Below are 27236 nucleotides of genomic sequence, written 5' to 3' on the forward strand. Positions count from 1 at the left end.
CTTTACTGCATATACAGACTGATTTTACTGTTTAAATAACACTTTACTTTTAATGGACTTTATTGATCAGTGTTAGGTTTGAAAACCTTCTTCTATGTAAATTTTGGCGCTGTGCATACATGGGGAAGACATGTTTGCTCACAACATATACATGCAGTTCTTCCTGCTTAGTAGTGTTCATAATGGTTGTACCTTAGGCCCCTTTCACACTGGGGCGGGGGCGGCGGTAAAACGCCGCTATTGTTAGCGGCGCTTTACCGTCGGTATTTGGCCGCTAGTGGGGCGGTTTTACCCCCGCTAGCGGCCGAGAAAGGGTTAAAAACCACCGCAAAGCGCCTCTGCAAAGGCGCTTTGCCTGCGGTATTGCCGCGGTGTCCCATTGATTTCAATGGGCAAGAGCGGTGGAGGAGCGGTATACACTCCGCTCCAAAGATGCTGCTAGCAGGACTTTTTTTCCCGTCCTTCTAGCGCACCGCTCCAGTGTGAAAGCCCCCGGGGCTTTCACATTGGAGACAAAGCAGCGGCACTTTCAGGTCGGTTTGCAGGCGCTATTGTTAGCGCAATAGCGCCTGCAAACCACCCCAGTGTGAAAGGGGCCTTATTGTCCTCATATCTCAGGAAAGGTAAGCAGATACGGCATAACCCCTTGATTGCTCCTAAATGAGATTTGGTAAAGCAAAGGGTAATTGTGTGCCTATCAATGTTTTTACTCCCTGCTTAGCAAGGGGTAAAAAAAAAAAAAAGACATCGCTGCTGCCTGTAGAGAGCTCTGTGTTGTTTACTTACACAAGGCTCTCTTCTGTCATTCGCTCAGCGGGTTTCCAGCTATAAATCAGTGGACTTGCTGATTGGCATGTACTGGAGCGAATGACAGCACAGCACGCGATCCAGTGCTGCAGGGCCACCCTGCCGCAGTATAAGTGCAGTGGGCGGTCCTGAAGCGGTTAAGGTGGTGGTGGCGGGGGAGGGGGCGCCTGATAAAGGTAAAAAAAAAAACCTTATGCCTTTAGAACCGCTTTAAAAACAGCCGAATACTGCAAATTTTCTATGTAGCCTGTGCCCAGCATTTATACATCAGCCTGAACTCTACCTGAACTCTTTAGTACACACAATAAAAGTGCAACACACAAAATGCGTTTATTAGAAATGATTTTACTTTTTTTTAGCAAGGAACAGAGAAAATAAAAATTGTTCGCAGTCAAAAAGCTTAATCTTTTCTTCCCACGTAAATGCTAATACACACAAATAGAGAGACAAAAATAACATAGGCAAATAACACATTACCAATGGATTACATTTTCCTTGGGGCCAGCCCAAGTCTGCAGTACAAAAATTACATTTTTTTTTTCTCTAGCTCTGTGGTTTAAAAATATGAACAAAAATATACGTTGTTGGACAAGCAGAAGATTGGCAAATATAACATATCAATTAAATAGAATTAAGGGATAATCGATTAAAACATCATCTAGGTAACAATGCAGATACTTCATATTATCAATACTTTACCAAGGCTATAAAGAAAAATAAAATAAAATGTATTCCTTAGCTCCTAAATAAGAACCTTCAACAGCTGTAGTGTTGATAGATGGCTTTATATTAAAAACAATGATTACACATGTAGAATTTGGGGATTAAGCACACAACTCAAACCATAAGGGACAATGTTCCTCAAATGGAAGGTACACTTTTCTAAAAATATTTTAATAAATTAAATAGGCTTGGACAATGCCAAACAAAAAAAAATTGTATTATCAGCCCAAAATAAACCATCATATTACCAGAACGTCTCAATTTTGTAGTACAGCAGTACCAAGAGCTTGATCATAAACACAGAGGGGTGGGACTCGTTTCCCTCAATGGTCTCTCCAAGAAAAAGATTTTACAGTGAGTACAAAAACAATTAAGTACTGTCCATGATTTTTTTATTTGCACTAGTATCCTAATTTTCAGGACAGGCTTTCAGGGTGTACATGACCTGAAAATTTCGATGTTCGTGCAAATGAAAAAAAAAAAAAAGTATCACGGACAGTACTCAGTTGATTTTGGCACAAGTGTATTATTGCGGCTTCAATCACCTCAAGCGTGGGGAGTGCAAATATTGGATTTTCTTTTGCGGCCATTAAAAGAAAAAGGAAGTATTTAAATTTCAGGATGTCCAAAAACAGCCCAATTAAAGCCTCGTACACACGATCAGATTTTTTCGGACGAACGTTTGTCGTTTTTTTGTTGCATGCTAGTTTCATATTGAAAGTGAAGAGGTTGCTCACCATACGAAAATTCTCGTACGACAGAATTCAACTTCAGAAGTGACGTAATGTGTTGAATAGTTTTGTGTATATTCTTTCGTTTCTGAGCATGGTCTTCCGATTTGTTTCGGAAGAAAATTGTACTGATTAAAATGAAAATCGGATCCTGTGTTCACGTACGATTAACATTTTATAGTCTGCACATCCAACTTTCGTATGAAAAGTCGTAATCGGCTGTCGAAAGCACCATACTAACGATCCAAAAATCAGCAGATCGTTCTTCGGAAATAAATTTTACTTCCGATTTTCGTATTGTTTGTACGGGCCTTAAGGAGTAGGCAACAAAGCAAACAAAGGCTAACGGGCCCAAGAAAACAGAACTGAGGACTGCCTGCAGCTCAAGGAGCCACCTGAAGAACCTTGCACCCTAAACTGGTATCAGATAATGACGTAACGTCCACCTGGTAGAATTTATGAACAGAAGATTGGGTGGCAACCTACAAATCTGGGAAACAGTTCCTTGATGCCAAGAAGGCCTCACCGATCTAGTCAAGTGTGCTTTCATAGGAAGGCCTGGATCCCGATCCTTGAGACTATTGGCTTGAAAAACGTTTGCCCAAGCCACCTAGAGGTGGCTGAACAAGAAGCTGGTACATTCTTAGTGTCCATCAATAATTACATAATTACAAAAAGGGGACTTGATATGGGGGCATTTACTAAAAAGGCGATTATAAGAGCCCTTTTTCAGCAACACAAGTTGATACTGGTTCACTGGAAATCTGAGGACCCTGCCTACCATAAGGGAATGGTTAAAACGCACTGGTGACACCTTAAGGTTGGAGAAACATATCTATTTACATAGAGGGTGCACAGGTAAATTTGAAAAGATATGGGAAAACTGGTTGGATATTCCTGGGCTAACGTCCATGTACCTGACCATGGATAGGCTTTTAAGGTATAATGCTGGGTGAAGGGTGTCAAATATGGGTTTGTTTCCTGTATACTCAATGCTATTGTTTTGTTAATGTTTTATGTACATATGGCTTGGACATGTAGCCGTGCAACGGCACTGTACTATCTTACTCTTTGTACTTGTTTATCTTGGAATGTGGTCTTGTCGGTTTGTGTATTGTATTGTTGTGTATTGGTTTTTTTTTTCCATAAAGTTTGGTTGCTGAATACAATAAAAAAAAAGAATTACAAAAAGAGAATCAGTTTTCCTAAAGGAAGTAGTGGTTGAGAGACTAACAGCTCAAACCACATCCAGGCAATGGAGGGAAATCTCCCTTTGGTCAACTGATGCTGGACAGAGGGACAGGAGAACAATGCCTTGGTTGAGGTAAAGGGCAGAAACTACCCTAGGCATGAAGGAAGTCCAGGGCCTCAACACTACATTGTTACTATGCAGATCCAAAAAGGGGTCCTTGTAGGATAAGGCCACCAGTTCAGACACTTGCCTTGCAGAGGTGATCGCTACAAGAAACACAACTTTATAGGTGGGAGTAGAGAGAGGAAGATCTCTAATGTGTGGTAAAACAGTGGTTTCTGAAGAGCAGAAAGAGACAGATTTCGATTCCATGGAGTCACTGGGAAATGGACAGAGGGACCTACACAGTAGATGTTTTCTGCAAAGGTCTTAATCCGAGTGAGAGGCTAATAATCTATGAAACAGGATAGAAAGGGCAGGAACCCGATCCTTGATAATACTGAGAGCCAGACACTATTTCAGAAGCCTGTACTGTCCCAATAATAGATCCAATGAGAAGTAGACTTCCCTGCTTTTAGGATCATAGTAATCACAGACTCAGTGCCCCTGTCCTTCAGAAGGTGGGCTTCAACAGCCATGCTATTAAAGCCGGCAACAATGAAGCAAGATGGCAATTCATTCATTGGGACAGAAGGTCCTGACAATCTGGTAGAGCCAATGGGATATTTGCCAGGAGTCTGACCAGGTCAGCATACAACATCCACTTGGGCCAGTAAGAAGCTATGGGGACCACTGGAATGCCTACCATCTTGATCCTGCAAGGCACATGAGAAAGATTTTAAGGGAGGGATGGCATAGATCGCCGATTCCACTGAGCCACCAGAGCATCACTGCTTCTGCTAGATCCCTAGTTCCTTGATCCTAGTTCCTTGATGCTGTATGGGAGAAGAGTGTAACATGCGCACACATACAACACTCCACCCAGCAGATTACACAGTCCCACAGCATTTCATCCTCCACTGCAAAAAGCCAGTAGGAGTAGAGTATAAAGGCCTCATTGACCTGAGTAACTCATGTTGAGGTCGATGCACGGCCGACCTGCCTACTCGTTCAGCCTTCAGAAACACACCAAGCAATGAAGCAATGCCAATGTCTCTGAACAAAAAAAACACAATTCATGGCTAACTTATATCAAAACAGAGTTTGGAAAGGTCCATGGTCATTTACAGGCTATCCCCGCATGTCCAGTCCAGTAGGGTCTGGAAGCAGTATTCAAAAAGCTTGGCTGAGGACAACCACTCCAGAAAGCTGCAATCAAATTATAAAGTTTTCCTCTAGGATTACCTGGTGATAAAGTTGTTTGGGCTTTCCCCTCTCCAATCCATCAGTATGACCACACATGAGCTGGTGATCAATGAGTAAATGTTTATATACAAAAAATTAAATTAAACGGCCAGCCTCTAATGTTCCTGGCCACCTTAAAAAAGCAATTTTTTTATCAACCTCCTGTGCCTTTTAGACCTCTTTTCTCTGACTAATCTCAACAGTTCATCAATCAGCTTTTTTTTTCGGACTTGTAAACGCCAGTCCACAAAAAACAGATTTGAGTAGATGCCAGGTTTGCTAGCTCATTAATAATTCTCTCGAGCGACGGTTCCTTATTTTCAGTAATTGACTAATGATTTCTCTCGATCCACAAGCTAAAAATGTTGGATTTTCAGTACACAAGTGGCACAAATGAGTCAGCTAACTTCATGTGAGGGTAAAACTTGTCCAGCCTGGTTTTCAGTTGCAGCTTTTAGCGTCGGAGACAAAAGGTGGGGAAGTGACTCCAGTCACTGCAGTGGCTATTTGTTCTGCAGGTGCTATGGCAACTTTGCTAGCTCTTAGGTAAATAAAAGCAAATTAAACATTAATAAAGTTATACTAAACAATATTGATTTACCCAGCAAGCAGTTTTTTTATGCACTGTTCAGCTCTTAAACATTAGCCATAGACTTGATAATATCGGGTAATAAAGGGTCAGTCTTCTAAAAAATTGTATTTCTGTGCTGAGTAGATGACGTGACATAGGAGTCACCCACCAGCTGCTTAATATCTCCCAAGGATGCAAAGGACACCTGAGTTCCCAGCTCCGCCCACATGTTTTGTCTTCTACAAGCATCCAAGGATCCCCATTGTATTTTTTATTATTGTTCAGAAGATGTAACAGAAGATGTGATGCTTTGAGGTTGATGTATTACTAAAGACAATTAGACTGTGAACTTTGCAAAGTGCAGTTGCACTCTGGCGGCTGGTGCTCAATATACTGGGGGAAGGGGGGGGGGGGGCTGTGGCAAACCAATGTGTCTGGTATCCTTCATGAAGATTAGGGGCCTACACATGGATTAGGGGGGCGGCGCCCCTGCGCCCCGTATGGACGGGCCACCACTGCTCCAGAGCTTAGTAAATGAGCAGAAGCTCTGCTGACTTCCATCATCCAATCATGTGCAAGCAAAAACGCTGTTTTGTTTAGTTTTCCTTGCACGTGATTGGGTATTTTTTGCAAAGTAAAGCATTACCTCATTAACTAAGCTCTGGAGCAACTGCACAGTATATTTGCCTTAAGTAAATCAACCCCTTTGTGTCCGATCAAAGTGGGAGCTTTAGCACATCATTAGAGTTTCTGACAAATGCCAGGAGCCAAAATCTTTTTCCACCCCCTGGCATAGATTCAAAACCAAATATTTTGGGTGAACTTAGCACTTAAACATTCCCCTAGCCTGCTGCTAATATTCCAACATCTAAGGCAGCCAATCTCAGACCAGTAAGGAATTCTCTCAAGTTGATCAAGGGGTACCTGTTTCTAGAGAGAACTTGCTCAGAAACAAGACACGCTTGCAATTTGTGTGAACAAACTATACATTTGTAACAAAACATTCATTTTTATCACAAGTGCATGGGATTAAAAGTACTAATAGCCACCAAAGGAAGAACAGACCGGCTATTCTTTATGGGCGGCTTACTAACTAGACACTCCATCAATCAACAATCTGTACCAATCCACGTAACCACATTGTAATACTCTGAATGTACGTGATAAAAGTGCACAAAACGAGCAAGTGTCGCAATTGGCCCTTTGATATATAATGCTAAAGTATTTCACAGAGGTCAATGAAAAAGATTAGTAATTTTTTTTTTTAAAACGAAAATCAACCTGTGTGCCTTTGCAAGTGGATTGGTAACACGAAAAATGCATATAGTTTACTAAAAAGAAATGCCTAAAAGGGCACATGAATACAATCTGCAAATTGCATCAATTTTTAAATAGGAAATGTGCAAACTTAGCCTCGCGTAATATGGCCGTTCTCTGCTGTAATGTGTTAGGTGGGTCTTAGATAACAGTAGCCCAGTGATCACAAGGGTTCATAAAAATACACGCCCACTGGCTATTCCACCTTTCTGAACTTCCCTTTATTTCTTGTTTAATTAAAAAAAAAAAAAAAACATTTGTCAGCAATCAAAAAAGGAACTCTTCCGGTGGGTTAGATTCCCCCAAATCAATCAATGCGGATCTCAAAGTGTAGAACGTAGCACGCGTGGGTGCCTTTAGGCAGAAACTTTGACATGAATAAACGAAGCCAACGAAACGCATTGATATAACATAAATATGTGCAATAAAAAAAAAATTACATCGCTTTACACTTGGTATTTCCCTTTAGGAGGTAACAAATTGGGTGGAACACATAGACAAAATAAAAAGTGGTAATTGCAATGATTCCAGCTAAAGTGCACCTGTCACCTATTCCACTCTGCTGGAAATTGTAGTTCTGTACATGTCGAAGCCCCCATTACAAATTCCACAGCAATATAAGTCAGTTAAGCCCCTTCCAACAATGCATTTTGGACCAGTTGGCTTAATGGATAAGTTCACCTTTCTAAAAAAACTAAAAAAATAAATGCAAATTTTTTTGCAGGTAAAAAAATGTGCATTTATTATTATCATTTTTTTAGGAGCCTGTAAAGCATTTCACCCATGATCAGCAGAGTTTGTCAGTGTATCTGTCTGCTTATACCTCGTACAGGCAGGCAGTCACACAATGACAGAATCAATGAACTGCCTAGAGCTCGCAAAAAACACCCTGGTAGTTCATTGAGAACTAAAAGCCATCCGCCGCAAACAACATTGGTACTTGTAGTTCATTGATTCACAGATCTCTGTAAAGGAATGACGCACCTGTGTGGGCAGAGCCCCATACGGCCACATTCTTTTCAAACTGTGACAGCAGATGCGGGGAGAAGATCCCTGGCCCACGATCACAATGGGGGGGGATAGGCGAGAGGCTGCAGAAGTAGGAACATGTTACATGTTCCACCCTAAAAACAGATGTAACAAGTTCTCAAAGGTGAACTTATCCTTTAAATGTTCACATAGAAGTAATAAATATGCTTTAGCTGTAGTTTAAGCCCAAAGGGGACAGTTTTCTTATTCCTTCCAGCTAAGATGTCTCTAAAACTAGGTGTAAGTTGTCTCTTGAGAACCACGCCTAATGCCACGTACACACGACCGGACTTTCCGGCAAACTAGGTCAGACGGAATTTCAGAACGAATGGACTTGGCCACACACGAACGGACTAAGTCCGGTCAAAAGTCGGATCGGATTGTCCGACGGACTAATCCCGTCGGACCTAGCTTGCCTGAAAGTCCGGTCGTGTGTACGCGGCATTAGTTGTCTCTTGAGAACCGCGCCTAAGGTATCATTTCAGAAACTGCTCTTTCAGTTTCTTCTAGTAAGTTGTCTGTTAATAAAAAAAGACCATACAAAATACACCAGAGGAGAATTTTCAAACTTAAGTCATGGAGATGACTTTAGGAGGTCCACCTGGGTTTCTTTCAGGAAACAACTCGGTAGGATAAAAAGACTGGATGGGAAAAAGTGTTTAAAAAAAAGGGTTTCTAGATGCCAGCATTAAAACATGCCACAATGACAAAATAAAATGATTAGCCAATTAGTTTTATAGAAGGTTGGCATCAAGAAGGAGATTTGATTCTTACCACTAGTGGGCAGGCTTTTAGTGAAATTTCTTACCACTGGTGGGCAGGCTTTTAGTGAAATTTCTGACGTCTCTTGTAGTTTCCTGCTTTGTAAGAAAATGCTGTTCTAGTGTTAAAAATGAGACTGCAGCGAGAAGGAAAATTCTCAAGATTTTTGCCATTCTGAATGACCACTGATGAGCCCACTACTATACCCACGTTTCATGATTCTGGCTCTAGGAGAGCTGCTAATAAGCTAGCTCATGGCTTGAAGCATATCAGGGAGAATGGAAGTCTGGGGAATATAATATGACATCCACAGTGCTCCCAAAGCCATATGTTACTTAAATGCTCAACACACCACTAAAGGAATGCTGAGGGTGCTCTACTCTGATGCCATTATCATTTACAATGTATCAAATGCACAAAGTAGTATAGGACGGCTAAGGAAGGCTCGAAAATTCAAACTTCCTTAAGAACCTACAGCAAGAAATACATCTTTTTATGGAAAAGGAAGTAGGTCTTGTAAAATGATATTATGCTGCATTTTATATATATGTAGTGATTGGGTAAAATCTGTAACTGTCTGCCCTAATTCAGTAAACCCATTAATGCTCTTTAAGCTTCAATGTCTTTAGTATTATCATTATACATAAACTAAAACTATCTTGTTGTGCTGGGAGTTGTGTCTTAAAACAACTCGGTCAATCTTTCCTCTGAACACCTCTGTCTCGAGAAGATGCTAATGATTTAAAAACCACAGAAATGAGTCCTTGACCCACTTGCTCTTAAATAATATCTTATCTAATGTTGACGATTGAACCTGTCTGTGAGTATTGGAATGGCTACAGGAGAGCCCCAGTCTTCCATCTGAATGGCCTCCATGTCCTCCTAGAGGACAAGCATGGAAAGATGAACGATGGAGCTCTGGGTTAAGCAGGGTGAACAGAGATCCTTCCAACATGAGTACCAAAAATTTCTAAGCTATAGTATAAAAAAAAAAACAAAAACAAAAAAAAACAACACTATATAGACGGACGGTGTCTATACATTTTCCCTTTCTGTGGAAAGCTTACAGTGGAGGAAGCGTACACACTGTGTGCATAGTGGTAACTAGACTGGTGGAGGCACCATTCTCAAACAGTCCCATCTACACATCTATCTGGTCAGCAGCATCGGCGCTCCGCCTCTGAAGATTGCCTTCGAAGCTTAAATCCTTTTCCGGATGTGGCACTGGCATTGCCTGATGGGACTCTTTTACCTAAAGAAAAAGAAAAAAGCTATTTTAACCGCTTTAATACAGTGCACTTTCACCCTCTTCCTGTCCAGGCAAATTTTCAGCTTTCAGTTCTGCTGCACTTTGAATGACAATTGAGCGGTCATGCAACACTATACCCATATGAGGAATTTATCATTTTTTTGAGACAGATAGAACTTTCTTTTGGTGGTATTTAATCGCAACTGGGTTTTTTATCATTTGCTAAAACAAAAGAAATAAGACCGAATTTAAAAAACAAAACAACATTTTTTGTATATAAGTAATTTTTCTCCTTCACTGATGTGCGCTGATGAGGCTGCACTGATGGGCACTGATATGCTGCACTGATGGGCACTGATAGGCTGCATTGATGGGCACTGATGAGGAGGCACTAATAAGCTGCATTGATGGACAGTGATGAGGCTCCACTAATAAGGCGGTACTGATGGGCATTAATATTCTGCACTGATGATCAGTGCCCTGATTATAAGTGTAAATGTCCCCTGTAACTGGAAAGCTGATTATTGGCTTTCCTTTCCTAAGACATTGACAGCGTTTACATGTGATTGGCTGTGATTGGACACAGCTGATCACATGGTAAAGAGCCAGCATCATTGGCTCTCTACTCTGATCAGTGATGAGCTGTGTCCAAGTGACACAGCTCACCACCGATCGATGTGCGCTCCCGGGGGTGCGCATAAGCGGTGCACGTGAAGGACGTCATATGATGTGCAGTCAGGATCTTAAAACCACCACCTGGCTATCATTCTGCTATAGGAAAAGTGGGAAGGTGTTAAAGAGACTACCATCTCACCTATTAGGGCAAAGAGACAGAATCACCAATGTGCCCACCCCCAACCTGATTATAGCCAAATTCTCCAATGCTTTGTTGTTCTGCTAGAGTTGCTGAGAAATTCCAATACCTTCAGCTATGAAGGAGCATATGACCTCCTCCCATGATGCAATGTGCAGACCTAGTGGCCAATCGTCACGCTTAACACATGTTCACATGAGAAGTACGATACCAACTCTGTGCCTGCAACTTAGATGGAGTGGCGGGAGTGCTAACAAGAGGAATGATAAATGGGTTGGGTGGGCTTTAAAGAGGTCCTATGCTGAAAAGGGAAGTCAAAATGGGTTTGGTGGGCTTTAAAGAGGCCCTGTCACTTTGCCCATGTGGTCTCTTTACAGACAGACAATCTATGATGGCAAAGATATGGAGCTGACTTGCTTGTTAAAGATACCTGTATACTTACTAATTTCTAAGAATAGCTCATTAATGTTTATGGCGTTCTTGGCACTTGTCTCCACAAACACAGCATTGATGGAATCAGCATAATCTTTAGCATCTTTTTCCACCACTTCCCTAAAAGGAAAAAGAGAATCAATTATGTTTAGGAAGGTGAAGGTTTCTTACAATATCAGATTTATTATAGAGGGGGATGTGCAGCTTAAAGAACTCTACACAGCACTGTTTATATGTATTAGAGTCGAATGTCAGGCAAGCACCTTATTACACCGTACTGTTTCATGAACGACCCCAAACACACCTCCATGACCACTGCCTTGCTAAAGAAGCTGAGGGTAAAGGTGATGGACTGGCCAAGCATGTCTCCAGACCTAAACCCTATTGAGCATCTGTGGGGCATCCTCAAGGTGGAGGAGCGCAAGGTCTCTAACATTCACCAGCTCCGTGATGTCATCATGGAGGCATGGAAGAGGACTCCAGTGGTAACCTGTGAAGCTCTGGTGAACTCCATGCCCAAGAGGGTTAAGGCAGTGCTGGAAAATAATGGTGGCGCCCCAAATTTTGACACTTTGGGCCCAATTTGGACATTTTCACTTAGGGGTGTACTCACTTTTGTTGCCAGCGGTTTAGACATTAAGGGCTGTGTGTTGAGTTATTTTGAGGGGACAGCAAATTTACACTGTTATACAAGCTGTACACTCACTACTTTACATGGTAGCAAAGTGTAATTTCTTCAGTGTTGTCACATGAAAAGATATAATAAAATATTTACAAAAATGTGAGGGGTGTACAGACTTATGAGATACTATACATGTGTACAGATATAGAAATACAGGGACATCGTTATTTCTTAGCTCAAATATGCAGATTCCTGGACCCTTGCCTTTGCACTGGACTAGGAATATTCATATTTCGATCAGCAGACAGAAGAGAAGGGGGACAGACAACATTTCAGAGTGTCAGGCACTGTGACGCATATTTGAAGCTTTATAGTAGGTAAGTGAAGGTGATAGCTGGTTGTATTTGCATGATTTACCAGCTCCCATCAGTTAATATGATCTTCATAGCATATCCGTAAATATGCAACAGAGGGTGCAGCCAAAATGAAATTCACTCTACCTTGCTAAAATACATTTTTAGCCAGATAACAGCTGTCCCTGGTGGAGAATAAAAAAATACATATTGACTAGTCCATGGATCCCAGTGTTGTCTTGCTTGCTGCGGAAGTTCTCCATGAACCCCTCTCCTAGCATGCCGCCATCTTAAAATTCCTGTTCGCACATGTGCGGACATGAAGCAGGTCCCTGCCAGATATATGGGACTGGGTGAGGCCTGTGGTATGCCTGTGCTTGCGCGAGGGATCTTGCAGGTCTTCCATGTATTTGGGACCTGGCAGACCTGTAGTGTGTCTGTGCGTGCGCAAAATATTGCAGGTCTTTCCGGGTCCCGCAATACTCATCCCCAAGTGAAACACTGCAGAATGTGTGATGTGACATCTCAAAAGGAAGTGAAGGCTGATCTTTTTGGCATCCTTGCCTAGGCAGGAATAAAGACGCTACACCAAAATAAGGTATTTACACTGCTTAAAGCGGGGTTCCCGTTTAAAAAAAAAAAAAAAATTAAAAGTCAGCAGCCACAAATACTGCAGCTGCTGACTTTTAATCGGCCACTTACCTGTCCCAGGGTCCAGCGATGTGGGGGATCGAAGTCCCACTCCCCTCCCCTCCCCTCCGTTCGGCGGCGCTGGCATTTTAACTGTGGGCGCGCCGCGTGCCGTCACTGGCCCCGCAATCATCTGGGACCGGTCACGTGTCCCAGATGATTGACAAGAGGGAGGGTGGAGAGGCGATCTCCCTTCCTGCGCCGAGGGAGGTGACGTCAGGAGCCCAGGCACCTAAGGAGGCAGACTACGAGGTAACCCCTAGCAACAGGCATTTAGAGTTGATTAAAAAAATTTTTTTCTCCAAATGTTTTTTTTTAAATTTTTTTTAAGCACATTTTTGTTTGGGTGGAACTCCACTTTAACTTAAAGCGGAGTTCCTTCCAAAAGGGAAGCTCCACTTGTCTGCTCCCACCCCCCTCCACTGCCACATTTGGCACCTTTCGTAGGGCAGCGGGTACATGGTTTTGGCAGGTGCCTGCTCCCACTTTTGGCTCAGTTTGCCGCTGCTCAGTGAGCCAGAAGTTCGCCCCCCCCCCCCCCCCCCTCCCAATGCAGCCAGCCCATTCACAGAGCGCAGTGCAATTCATGCATGCCCAGTAGGAAGCCCGTGTGAAGCCGCGAGGCTTCACTGCTGGTTTCCCTTAGCCAAGATGGCGACACCAGCACCCGAGAACTGATTCAAGAATCGGCTCGTGTGAGAACACCACTGGATGGAATTCCAGGCTCTAACTAAGCATAAAATTGCTTCCACCCTCCCTTCTAACTTCTATTCTAACTACCCTGTGGAAGGAAGATGCCTATACTTACCTCTTCTCAGGGCGCTCTGGTCCCAGTGCCAACTTCAGGGGAGAGAAGGGACAGCCAACAACGGATGCCCCATAGTAAGCCTATGGATGATGTAATTGCGGAGGAATTGCAGTCGTCAGCGTTCGGTCCGGAGCACCCTGAGAATAAGTAAGTATATGATGCATCTTTCTTCTATAGGGTAGTTAGTAAAAGAGTTGAGGGGGGAGGGGCAGGAGACACTTTGGGCTTAGTTAGTTAAGAGCCTGGACTCTATCTCTTAAGGGTGGAGGGCTGATGAGAAAAAGTCAATTTTAGAAGTAGAGGCCCACTTTAAAGAGGATTTCTGTTTGGCTGATATGGCCTACTGCATCTTCCCTTATTTAATTTACCAGTATGAATACACAGCAGTGTTTCTAACCCATTGCAAACAACACACCTCTTCTTATCACACTATCAGCGCAGGTTAGATATGGAAAGGAGAATCGGATTTGTTGTACAGATTCTCTCTAGGTTGTGTTGGAACACTTCCAGGCTACACCATTTACAAACGTATCACCTTCCCAGTGTTTTCTACATGTAGAGCTGATAGACAATCCAACATAGATATGACACGGCTTGTATACAGGGCTAGAGAAAGAACGACAGACAATATGTGTACTAAGGTAACCAGACATACCGGACATCATTCAGGTCACATTTGTTTCCAGCTATTGCCACCACGATGTTGGGGGGCCCATGCTGACGAAGCTCCTTCACCCAGTTCTTCAACGTTGAAAACGTTTCCTGTAGGAGATTTGGTGATCAGCAGTATATTAGAAACTTATCTATATGAAGTCAGGTCTGTTAATACAAAGTCATGTGCTGGGCCTACAGAACGGCAACCAAACTGACACCACAACCAGCTTATTTAATATACAAAAAGGTACCATATAAAGTGCAGTGACCCACAGCAGCCCAATTTCAGTCAGATCGGTCAAAGGAAATCTCTTAAAGCGTAACTCCACTTTTGATGAGAAAAAACATTCCCCTCTGGATGATCTCTGTACATTGCAAGGATTATAGCAAACTTTGTTGGAGATTCCTACCTTTTGTTATTCTGAAGAAATCCAAGTGTGTTTTTTTCTGTGCCTCTGTTCTGAGTGAGTGTAATGGGAGTGATTTCATAATTAACTGTCAGGTGTGGATCTGAAGGGCACTAATGAGGAAATCTGCAGGGCCTGCATTCCTTTAGACGTGCTCCTATTGAAAGTACCGTATATACTCGAGTATAGGCCAACCCGAATATAAGCCAAAGCATCTAATTTTGCTACAAAAAACTGGGAAAACGGGTTGACTCGCGTATAAGCCAAGGGTGGGAAATGTAGCCTGCCAGTGCCCATCATGTACAGCTTATCAGTGCCAATGAAATGCTGCCTGCCAGTGCCCATCATGTACAGCCTATCAGTGCCCATAACATGCAGCCTGCCAGTGCCCATCATGTACAGCCTACCAGTGCCTGGTAATGAGATGTCACACCGTGTGTCGGAGCTGGATCTGTGCCTCCTATGACACACGGCACAATGATTCCTAGCATTGGATCAGTGTACCTTCTGTCACAAGAGGCGGTCTAGGAGGCGGGACGTCGTTACAGCGGCTGCACGGCGATTCAGATCTCTGACACACAGCAGGGAGGGAGGGGAAACTGACAGGGGTGCCGGGCGGATACATGTGCGGCACTCAGAGGGACGGCCCTGCCCCTTTTTCGGCTCCATTTTCGGGAATTTTTTTTCTTAAAGTGGAGTTCCACAACTCTTCAGCATCCCTCACTAAACTGTGCACTGTAAACAAATTGGATATTTTTACATTTTTTTTTCTCAGCACCTACTGTATATCTGCTTTATTCATTTTTCACTTCCTCCTCCCTGGCCGTGGCTCATCGCATCATTTCCTGTTTGCAATACCTTCTGGGAAGGGGTAGCAACTTCCTCTGACACTGCCGTTGCTATGGAATCCTGACCTGAAACCTATTACACTGCTTGGGCTGCACTGAGCATGTGCGAGATCTGCAAGGATGAGATCCAGGAAGAAATACAGTCTGGATTCAGATGCCCACACTTAAGATGGCCACGGCCTGCTGTAAGTTTATAAAATAACAAACTACTGCTGTAAACTAACAAAACAGACTTCAGTTTACAGACTAACTTTACTAGAATACATTAAGCTTGTGTATTATAGGGGTATTTTTATTTAAAAAGTATAATTTCGGCCGGAACACCACTTTAAGTGGGACATTCACTCGAGTATAACCCAAGGGGGGGGGGGGTTAAGCCAAAAAAATGTGCTGGAAAAAATAAGCCTTTACTCGAGTATATACGGTATCTCTCAAAAAATGACATATTTGTTGCAAGGGATGCCTGAAATCTGATTTGTATCTTAGGCAGACTTCTGGGAAAATTGGTGAGCCAATCACACAAGCAGGAAATTATGTTTCTGGGGTGTGGTCAGTACACACTCTGTGTACAGAACAACTCCAGGTAGCCATATTGCAATCTATTCTCAGAAAATTACATTGACTGCAGATTGAAAAGGAAAGGTCATTTTTAAGAACATTCAATTGCAATATGATTAGTGTCGCAATTATATGCGCTATATTATTTTTTCTTTATGTGCAATTTTTTTTCCCCCCACGAAAGTGGAGTTACCCTTTAACTCACAGGACAGGATATACAGACGTGATCCAATGGTCTTCAAGTGAACCTTTGCTTTGCTTAGGCAGGGCAAAGCAACAGGTTCACTTATTGCCCCTCTTTCTTACTTTGCTCACCTTTTCCTTTGCTCGTTAGCTGCTATATTAATTCACTGGGAGCTAAACAAAAACATTTCCAAGTTTTGGGACATGTGACTCACCCCCCTCCTCTCCATGTGACGGCGTAGGAGCTTGTTGACTGCCTTCTCAGGAACCCAGCGCTGTCACATGAGAGTGGGGAGAGTCTTTAGCCCTGTGTACGATTCAAGAATCATTGGCTTCCTCTTTTCCCTAGCTGAATAGTATAATGGGGAGATGAAAGGAAAGTTCACTTTAAGATCGTTCCTTTCACAGTTTTCCATATGAACATGAATGCTTGGATCTCCTAAGCGTGCTAGAGGAGCAGGGAGGAATGAGTGCATCCAGGCCCCTCTACCGCTGGCTTACTACAGGAGAGAATAATTGCATTCAGACAAGATTTTCAAACATATGTGACCCCCATTACGTCTAACAGCAGTCATCTAGGATGGCCCCTGGTGCTCAAAGACATGAGGTTGGTGGTGAGGTTGGTATGATGGTGGCCTGATCTGGCCACCATCATACATCCATGGCCATCTTTACCTTCCTTAGCCAAGCCTAATGGGCTCCCATAACTAGAGTTGCCACCTCATCCCTTTAAACCCAGACACATATGAATTACACAGGTTCTGAGGCTAATTGATTGCAGATAAGGCACCAAGTATGTTTAATTACCACCTTAATTAGCCACAGAACCTGTGTAAATATGTGTTCGGGTTTAAAGGGATGAGGTGGCAACCCTACCCATAACCCAACTCCTGTGGATGATTCTATTTCTACAAGAAACCAGTACATATTTAGGGTCACAGACGAGAAAGGCAAGAATGAAAGTGACAGGTTCTCTTGAAGGGATGGAAGCCTAAACCCTGCCAGGACCAGGTTTTGCTCACCTCCTTTGTAATGTCATATGCTATGATGGCCGCCGTCGATCCTCTGTAATACATTGGAGCCAAGGCACGGAACTAGAAGGAAATAAGACAGGCCACTATAAACACCATGAGTAAAAAAGTTCACAGAACTTACCTTTCCTGGAGTCCAACTCTATATACAAACCAATACAGTGCAAAAAACCAGACGGTAAATAAATGATAAAACTTGCGATAGGACAGCCCAATCAAACTGGGTACAAAATTGAAGCCAGTCAACTTTTGGTCTCTTCTGAACAGAGCTAAGAGGACCTGTCTATGGGAAGCTGCCAAACATGAAATAAATGAAGGGTATCCAGAGGGGTTGACATTATCATTACTGTACTTTGCTATTTTAAAGGTTTTTAAATGTAAAGTGTAGTCATAAAAAGTCTTGAATTTAAGTAAAGAGTAACTCCACTTTTGTTGAAAAAAAAAATTCCCCTCTGGGTGATCTATGTACATTGCAGGGATTTTAAACATACTTTCTTGCAGATTCCTACCTTTAGTTATTCTGAAGAAATAGCGGTTAGTCTGTGTCCATATGCATAGTGAATCTGTATAGGAGTGGTTTTAAGAATATCAATAAGCTGCTGAACCTGCAGGGCTCTAATGAGAAATGTGGTAGGGCCTCCCATCCCTCTAGAAGTGATTCCCTTTGGGAGTATCTCAACAAAAATGACATTTTTGCTGCGCGGGTGGCAAAAATCTGATTTAGTGCAGACATCTAAGAAAATCAGTGAGCCAATCACACAAGCAGGAAATGACATTTTCAGGTGGCGTTCTGTACACACAGTTACAGAACATCTCCAGGTAGCCATATTGTATTGCATTTCACAGAAAATTAAAGCGCTGCAGATTGAAAAGGAAAGGTACTTTTTAATAACATTCAATTACAATATGACTTGAGTCGCAATTGTATATACCATATATTTTTTTTTATTTGCAATTATTACAATATGACTTGAGTCGCAATTTTATATAATATATATATTTCTTTTATTTGTAATTTTTACAATATGACTTGAGTTGCAATTTTACATAATATATATTTTTTTTATTTGCAATTTTTACAATATGACTTGAGTCGCACTTTTATATAATATATATATATTTTTTTATTTGCAATTTTTACAATATGACTTGAGTCGCACTTTTATATAATATATTTTTTTTTACTTGCAATTTTTTTTCCACGAAAGTAGGAGTTACTCTTTAAAAATGAATTTCAGGTATGGATATCTTATACATAGCTACGTTGGCCCAGTTTGGACCATAACTATGTATATACTATATCTGGCTGATACTCTGGAAGCTGGAAATCACTGATACAGACATCACTACCCGTGATCTTCACTTGCTTCTAGGTCTGTGCTGAGCGGCTGGTCTACTGCACTCGGAACACAGCTGGTCAGCCACTTGGCATCGGCAAAATCCAGAGAAAGCTTTGCATTCTTCTTTAACAGTCTGCCTGTAGTTATCATTCTGGCATTCACCTTGTATAGCTAGTTACTATGTTTACTAAATCCCTATATTTGCCAGTATCCTTTAGTTTTTTTTTTCCTGAGCCTACAAAAAAATGTCAGTATGTTCAGGTGTCAATCACTGCCCTCTGTGGCTCATAAAGAGAGGATCCCATTGCATGGGGCTGCAGTGTCTTCCATAGGCACTGGGAAAAGCCTGCTGAATAGTGACTAGCTAGACAATTGCTGAGCTGCGAATGACTGCACAGTGCTGCAACTGTTGTTAACTGACACGGGTGACTTGGACTTGTGTAGCATTAACTGCTTTTGTAGCAAAGTTTCCCAAAGCCTGAAGCAGAACAAAGCAAACAGAGCGGTGATGTCAAAGTTAGAGTCTTAATCTGAGCTTACCCGCTCTTGTCCAGCTGTATCCCATATAAGAAACTTATGGAGTTCGTTCTGATGCTGTACAGTCTTCGTCATAAAAGAAGCCCTGAAACAAAACATAGGAGTCTGTCAGGATGGAATTATGACAGCTGCCATTGGCGAGACCATCAGAAGGTCAGAGGTCACCTGACATCTTCTAGCCTGTCAAATGCCTGACCTCACCAGCTGTCAATTTCCAAATGTGGGGTCCAGGAGGTCAGGTCACTCACAGGCAACAGGTGGAGATAATCACTTTTCATTCCAATAGATCAGTGGTTTCCAAACTGCGGTCCTGGGGCCAGATGCGGGTCTTTGCTTGCTTTTATCTGGCCCTTGGGGCATTATTTTATACACTGAAACCAACAATGGGGCATAATCCCTGCCCACTGACCCCAATGAAAGGGCATAATTCCTCCCAATGACACCAACGCTGGGACACAATTCCTCCCAATGTCACCAATGACGGGGCACATTTCCTCCCAATGACACCAACAATTGGGCCCAATGACACCAATGATGGGCCACATTTCCTCCCAATGACACCAACAATTGGGCCCAATGATACCAATGATGGGGCACATTTCCTCCCAATTACACCAACAATTGGGCCCAATGACACCAATGATGGGGCACATTTCCTCCCAATGTCACCAACAATTGGGCCCAATGACACCAATGATGGGGCACATTTCCTCCCAATGACACCAACAATTGGGCCCAATGACGGGGCACATTTCCTCCCAATGTCACCAACAATTGAGCCCAATGACGGGGCACATTTCCTCCCAATGTCACCAATAATTGAGCCCAATGACGGCCACATTTCCTCCCAATGACACCAACAATTGGGCCCAATGACGGGGCACATTTCCTCCCAATGTCACCAACAATTGGGCCCAATGACGGGGCACATTTCCTCCCAATGTCACCAATAATTGAGCCCAATGACGGCCACATTTCCTCCCAATGACACCAACAATTGGGCCCAATGACACCAATGATGGGGCACATTTCCTCCCAATGACACCAACAATTGGGCCCAATGATATCAATGACGAGGCACATTTCCTCCCAATGACACCAACAATTGGGCCCAATGACGGGGCACATTTCCACCCAATGACACCAACAATTGGGCTCAATGACACCAATGATGGGGCACATTTCCTGACAATGACACCAACAATTGGGCCCAATGACACCAATGACGGGCACATTTCCTCCCAATGACACCAACAATTGGGCCCAATGACACCAATGATGGGGCACATTTTCTCCCAATGTCACCAACAATTGGGCCCAATGACGGGGCACATTTCCTCCCAATGTCACCAACAATTGGGCCCAATGATACCAATGACAGGGCACATTTCCTCCCAATGACACCAATGACGGGTCACATTTCCTCCCAATGACACCAACAATTGGGCACAATTCCTCCCAAAGACAGCAAAGATGGGGCAGTGTTTTTTGCCACTTAAGTCAGAACCTTTCTTTACTCCCAGTAACCAGTTTGGGCCCCCCTAAAGTCTGAATGACAGACTAGTCCATGGGTGCTCAACCTGTGGTCCTCCAGCTGCTGTGGGAACTACAAGTCCCATGAGGCATTGCAAGGCTGACAGTTACAAGCATGACTCCGAAAGGCATAGTCATGATGGGACTTGTAGTTCCGCAACAGCTGGAGGGCCACAGGTTGAGCACCAATGGACTAGATTAAGGGGGGAAGGGTTAGACCCTCTACCAGGCTTTTATTTCTGTATTTGTGCCCACTGGGGAGATTCACCTTTATTTCCTGGTGACTATTCTCACCCGGGCAGATACTGATGAGCAATTCTAATTTTTACAAATTACCAAAACAGGAGGTGAGGGTAAATCTTGTTTTGTGACAACTGCAGAAAGGAGGTTTTCCCCACATTTTAAAGAGATTTTCTGTCGCTTTCCATTGTGTCTCTAAGACAGGAAGTGAAGGGAAATCTCTCCAACAGATTACAGAAAGTAAAAAGAAAGGGGTTTTAACCATACACCCCTCTATTTAAAATGTTAGCTGGAACAAGGATATCAGAACCAAAAGACACTCACCCAATTGTGGGATTGATATTCGGATCAAAGCTGTCTTCTACAAACCTCCAGACGATACTGGATTTTCCGACACCTGTGTCCTGCAGAAAAACAAACCAGAGTCAGAATGGTGACAGGCAGTTTAGTGTAAGAGCTCTAGCCATAGCATTTTACACACAAGGGATGGGAACATTGCAGCTGCACAAAAATATAACCCAATTTCAATGAATTAACGAGCTGGGATAATTTATATTTCCCTAATTGCCATTTGCAGGCTTCCTGCCTAGTAATGCTGCACAATGACTGCGCTTTGCTGATCCTCTTATTACACTAAAGCTGGCCAGTTTTTAGAGAGGAGTTCTAGTCTCTAAGACCCCTTTCAAACTGGAGGCGGTTTTCAGGCGCTAAAGGCCTAAAAATAGTGCCTGAAAAACGCCTCCCCTCCATCCCAATGTGAAATCCAGAGTGCTTTCACACTGGGGCACTGCACTGGTAGGACGTTAAAAAAAATATACCACTCCTGCCCATTGAAATGAATGGGCAACGCTGCCAAAGTTCCTTGCAAAGCGCCTTGGCAGCGGTGCTACACGAGCACATTTAACCCTTTCTTCGGCCTGTCAGCAGCCAAATAGCGCCGCTAAAACAGAGCTAGAGAGCTGCTAAAACTAGCAGGGCTTTACCGCTAACGCTGCCCATGGCTCAGTGTGAAAGCGAGTTCCGCCTGCAAAAAAAATAAATAGCTGCTGACTTTTAAAATAAGGACGCTTACCTGTCCAGGGCGCCCGCAATGTCCTCACCCAAACCTGACGACTCCCTCAGCTCCGGGTGCAGGCGCCGGCATCTTTAGTAAGGGCATCAGGAAGTGAAGCCTTGTGGCTTCACAGCCTGTTTCCTACTGCACATGGGCAAGTCGCAGATCCCGCTGTCTTCTGGGACCTGTGTGTCTCCCAGAAGACAGCGGGGGAGATGGAGGAGGTGCTAGACATGGCGTAGTTTGCCACGGATTCCATGGCGCTCTTTCGCCGGAAGTGGGAGCAAATACCTGGATTAGACACTCAGGTATCTGCTCCCCCCTGAAAGGTGTCAAATGTGACACCGGAGGAATCGGATCAGCGGAAGTTTCATTTCTGGGTGCATCTCTGCTTTAAGTGAAAACTGTAGCTGCTGACTTTTAATAAACAGCCACTCACCTGTCCCACGATCCGGCGGTGTCTCCTGGGACCTGTCATGTGTCCCAAAAGACTTCAGGAGGGTGAGGAGGAGAACTTTTCATTTCTGATCGCCTAGGCAGGTGGAGTGGAAGTGGGAGGGGTTACCTGTCAAAATCGTGTACCCGCAACCCCCCCCCCTTCCCTAAAAGCTCGATTCCACAAACAGGAGAGGAAGGAGGAGGCCTTAAAGCAGAACTTCCCCTTTTTGGTGGAGCTTCGCTTTGATTTTAAGAACGTTACTTAGATTTAGTGTGGTCAAATTATTATAAATTATTTTAAAGTGCAGCAGGAAGGAAAATTGTTGGTCTAGCAAATGAATTTCTAACAATGAATGTGGTTTTCGTTTGGGAAAGTCCAATCATTCCAAAATTGAATGTTATCAGCAAATTACATTTTGAAGTACCGGTACTTTTTGAGCTTTCGATGATGGCATTCTCAGGACACTGAGGAAGTTGCTGAGGTTGGCTTTTCTTTACCAGCTTGAGCTGCTATTTTGAAATACAAGGACACCTACAGTGTAATGCCCCGTACACACGGTCGGATTTTCCGACGGAAAATGTGTGATAGGACCTTGTTGTCGGAAATTCCGACCGTGTGTGGGCTCCATCACACATTTTCCATCGGATTTTCCGACACACAAAGTTTGAGAGCAGGCTATAAAATTTTCCGCCAATAAAATCCGTTGTCGTAAATTCCGATCGTGTGTACACAAATCCGACGGACAAAGTGCCACGCATGCTCAGAATAAATAAAGAGATGAAAGCTATTGGCCACTGCCCCATTTATAGTCCCGACGTACGTGTTTTACGTCACCGCGTTTAGAACGATCGGATTTTCCGACAACTTTGTGTGACCGTGTGTATGCAAGACAAGTTTGAGCCAACATCCGTCGGAAAAAATCCTAGGATTTTGTTGTCGAATGTCCGAACAAAGTCCGACCGTGTGTACGGGGCATTATAGTCTTCAAGTAGGAAGCCATTTGAGAAGCTAAGTGAAGGACCTTAGAAGGCCCTGTACAGCTAATTATGACATGGAGTGATTATTTCATTATGATATGGACATGTATTGTACAATTCAGTTGGACCATTTAATACTGCTTCTAGGTCACATCTGGACTACTATGATATGATAATTAAGTTGGTGACATCCTTTTATTGGTAAATAATAAAGGTGTATAAGTGTAGCGCTAAAGTGCTAGGGTTAATTGACACAGCCCTGCCATAAACATAGAAAATTGAATCAAAATAAATCCAATTGACAAACCATAATACATAAACCAATATATAACATATATGTGACTAGAGACAAAAAATAAAAATTGGTGCAAAGTAAATTAATAAGTCCATAAAAATCTCAGAAATCCACAGTGTGCAGTGAGTAATTGCAGTCCATAATAAAACGAATAGATTGAATGATCACAATCCCCACATAGATAGCCAATATGGTGGATGGAAACTAGAGACACCAATGTGATAAAGCCACCACCGAGGTAGATGCAGGCTTACTGGATGGTTTGAACTCAGAAGAACATACGTTCTGTGAGTCAAACAGGCTTGTGTTGTCAGCCGACAACGAGGATGGAACCTTGGAGATCCTCCGTAATTGGAACCCGGAGTATCCTAGACCCTCATGGGAAACCCGTCTCCATATAGGTGATTACACGTCAGAAGAAAATGACCAATGAGAAATAGAAAGAGATTGCCACATAGCGTAATTCCGTTTATAGTATTATTTTATTATAAGGTACTTATAAAGCGCCATCAATTTACGCAGCACTAAGGTCCCTAACTCACATTCATACCTACTAGGGGCAATTTAGACAGGATCCAATTAACCTACCAGCATGTCTTTGGATAGTATTAAAATTTATTGAAGGTAAAACAACTACATTTGAAAAATGGTTACAAGCGATTGGATAAAATGGTGGCAGTGGAGTCCTCCCGACGCGTTTTGTCTCATTAGACTTCATCTGGGGTCCCACAAGGTTAATTGGTAAATAATAGCCTGTATATACCATGCCATCGTTATTCTAGCCACAGATGCATCTGATTTTTCATCATTTTAAAGAGGTACAGCCAAAGCTCGTTTGGCAGTACTTCTCCTGTGGATCACAGGAGTGCAGATTGTTTTGCACTCCTGTGACCCATTTTCAGCAGACAGCGGGCTGAAGCCTGCTGTCAGCTAACGTCACAGAGCCGGTCCAGGCTGGGGAAAGATCACCACCATATGGAATCTGCTCACATGCCTGGACCAGGACCCGGCTCAGCCTCTCACCAAGCCACGAGGGGGGGGGCAGAGCTGACAGTCACCTGCTGTCTTCTCACAGAGCTTTGAGAACTGAGCGATCGGTGGTGTTTGAGCACTCAGTTCTCAGCCTTAGAGCCAGCAGGGGGACAGATGCAGCATCCACCTAAGTAAATACAATAAAAAAAAAAATTCCCATACTTCTATTTTAAGTGACTCAGCGCCCAAAGAAGCTCCTGAAGATGCGGCTCCCCACGAAACATGTTGAGCTGAGTTATTACTTGAAGGATATGATATTTAAAGCTGGAAGGCTCAGAAATTGGAATGAATAGATATCTTGCTGTATTGAGGGTGCCTTTTAGACCGTTTCACTGACTTCAGTGTTTTAATAATGTATCATAAAAGTAGGTTTGTAATTTATTATATACTTGTGTTTTTGCTCCAATAAAGTCCACCGATTCTGGTAACCTCATTATCACTTTCGAGCAACGTTTGTCAAGTCACTGAATGTACTGAGAATTTACATACAAATGTACATTTGAAAATCTACTCATGTATGTCAGCTTTGGTCTACCGGTCAGCGTCTGATTGAATAAAAAAGGGTCAGACTCTCTGCAGTCTCTAATAACACAAAACACCTACAATGCACCTGGTAGGCAGACCCTTTGATTGGCTTGTCACACTGCTGATTGGAAACTGTAGACTCAGTGGAGTAATGATTGGTAGTCAAGAGACCACGTGATCTTCAGTGGAGTAATGATTGGTGGTCAGAGACCATGTGATCTTCAGTGGAGTAATGATTGGTAGTCAGAGACCATGTGATCTTCAGTGGAGTAATGATTGGTGATCAAGAGACCACGTGATCTTCAGTGGAGTAATGATTGGTGGTCAGAGACCATGTGATCTTCAGTGGAGTAATGTTGGTGGTCAGAGACCATGTGATCTTCAGTGGAGTAATGATTGGTGGTCAAGAGACCATGTGATCTTCAGTGGAGTAATGATTGGTAGTCAAGAGACCACGTGATCTTCAGTGGAGTAATGATTGGTGGTCAGAGACCATGTGATCTTCAGTGGAGTAATGATTGGTAGTCAGAGACCATGTGATCTTCAGTGGAGTAATGATTGGTGATCAAGAGACCACGTGATCTTCAGTGGAGTAATGATTGGTGGTCAGAGACCATGTGATCTTCAGTGGAGTAATGTTGGTGGTCAGAGACCATGTGATCTTCAGTGGAGTAATGATTGGTGGTCAAGAGACCATGTGATCTTCAGTGGAGTAATGATTGGTGGTCAGAGACCATGTGATCTTCAGTGGAGTAATGATTGGTGGTCAGAGACCATGTGATCTTCAGTGGAGTAATGATTGGTGGTCAAGAGACCATGTGATCTTCAGTGGAGTAATGTTGGTGGTCAGAGACCATGTGATCTTCAGTGGAGTAATGATTGGTGGTCAAGAGACCATGTGATCTTCAGTGGAGTAATGTTGGTGGTCAGAGACCATGTGATCTTCAGTGGTGTAATGATTGGTGGTCAGAGACCATGTGATCTTCAGTGGTGTAATGATTGGTGGTCAGAGACCATGTGATCTTCAGTGGTGTAATGATTGGTGGTCAGAGACCATGTGATCTAGGTGGGGAGTTCAGGGACATTATTATTGAAGATAGAAACAGAAACATAGAAAAGTGACAGCAGAAAAAGACCTCATGCACACTGCACGTTATAATAACATTATAAAAACGCCAGTAGCTTTGCAGTGAGTTTTTTAACATCTTTCAGAGCCTTTGCAATAGTGTTTTTTAGCGTTTTTTTTTTTTTTTTCAATGGGATCAAAAACGTTAAAAAACGCTGGTGAGGAGCGTTTTTGAGCGTTTATCGGCGCTAGAGCTTTTTTCACCTGAAAAACTCCTCTCAGAACCCACTAGTTTTTGGGGATTTTTTTTTTACAGCCAAAAAACGCCCCAGCCAAAAACAGTTGATAACAGCCTATGTGTGCATGGACACATAGGATAACATGATGGGGAGTTTATTGACTGTAGAAAAAAAAATGTACAGCAGCTGTAAAAACGTCCAAAAACATCCAATGTGCATGAGGCCTCAGTAGTCCATCGATTCTCCTGGAAGCCTGTTCCAAGCATCAACTACTCGGTAAAATAATACTTTGGCCCGTACACGCGATCCGGACAAAAAACACGACGCGATCGTACGATAATTGGATCCTTAGTACAGAGCTTTCGAGAGCCGATCGCAACAATTCATCCGATATTATTCGATCGGACAAGCACGAATATTTTCCTTCGTACGATACCAGATCGTACGATTTTCGTTTAGTCAGTACAGTTGTCGTCCGAAAATATAATACAAATACATTTCAACACATGACATCACTTCCGGCTTTTTTTTTCTGTCGTAGGAGAATTTTCTCAACCTTAGTAACCTATTCAATTACTACTTGCGACTATTAAGCGAAAAAAGTCGGACAATCTGTCGTCCGATTTTCGGATCGCGTGTACGGGCCATAAGACGTGTTTTGAACTTTCCTTATGGAGAACAATAATAATAATTGATAATACCTGTGTCCTATTGATTCACAGTTAGAGTGAATTTGAAGACCCTGTACACACTGGGTGTTTAGCCCTGATGCACGAGGCTCCGTTGTTTAGCTGCAGCGAGGAGGCACAGGAGCACCATTCAGCCTCAAGGCCA

At 43.0% G+C, this 27236-nt stretch overlaps 1 protein-coding gene across 1 annotated transcript in view; it reads right to left on the reverse strand.

Moving 5' to 3' along the window:
• Window positions 1-1132: 1132 nt before the first annotated feature.
• The window catches only part of RAB22A (RAB22A, member RAS oncogene family), a 42460-nt gene continuing 16356 nt past the window's right edge, over window positions 1133-27236 (reverse strand). The window contains exons 2-7 of the mRNA XM_073607576.1: window positions 21100-21179; window positions 19006-19087; window positions 17117-17188; window positions 14100-14206; window positions 10982-11091; window positions 1133-9728 (exon numbers count right to left, since the gene is read on the reverse strand). Of these exons, the coding sequence (XP_073463677.1) occupies window positions 9634-9728; window positions 10982-11091; window positions 14100-14206; window positions 17117-17188; window positions 19006-19087; window positions 21100-21179 (546 nt within the window). The 3' untranslated portion in view covers window positions 1133-9633. The remainder of the gene's footprint in view (window positions 9729-10981; window positions 11092-14099; window positions 14207-17116; window positions 17189-19005; window positions 19088-21099; window positions 21180-27236) is intronic.

Source organism: Aquarana catesbeiana, linkage group LG12, assembly GCF_042186555.1.
Source record: "Aquarana catesbeiana isolate 2022-GZ linkage group LG12, ASM4218655v1, whole genome shotgun sequence".
In the NCBI taxonomy this organism is placed as follows: domain Eukaryota; kingdom Metazoa; phylum Chordata; class Amphibia; order Anura; family Ranidae; genus Aquarana; species Aquarana catesbeiana.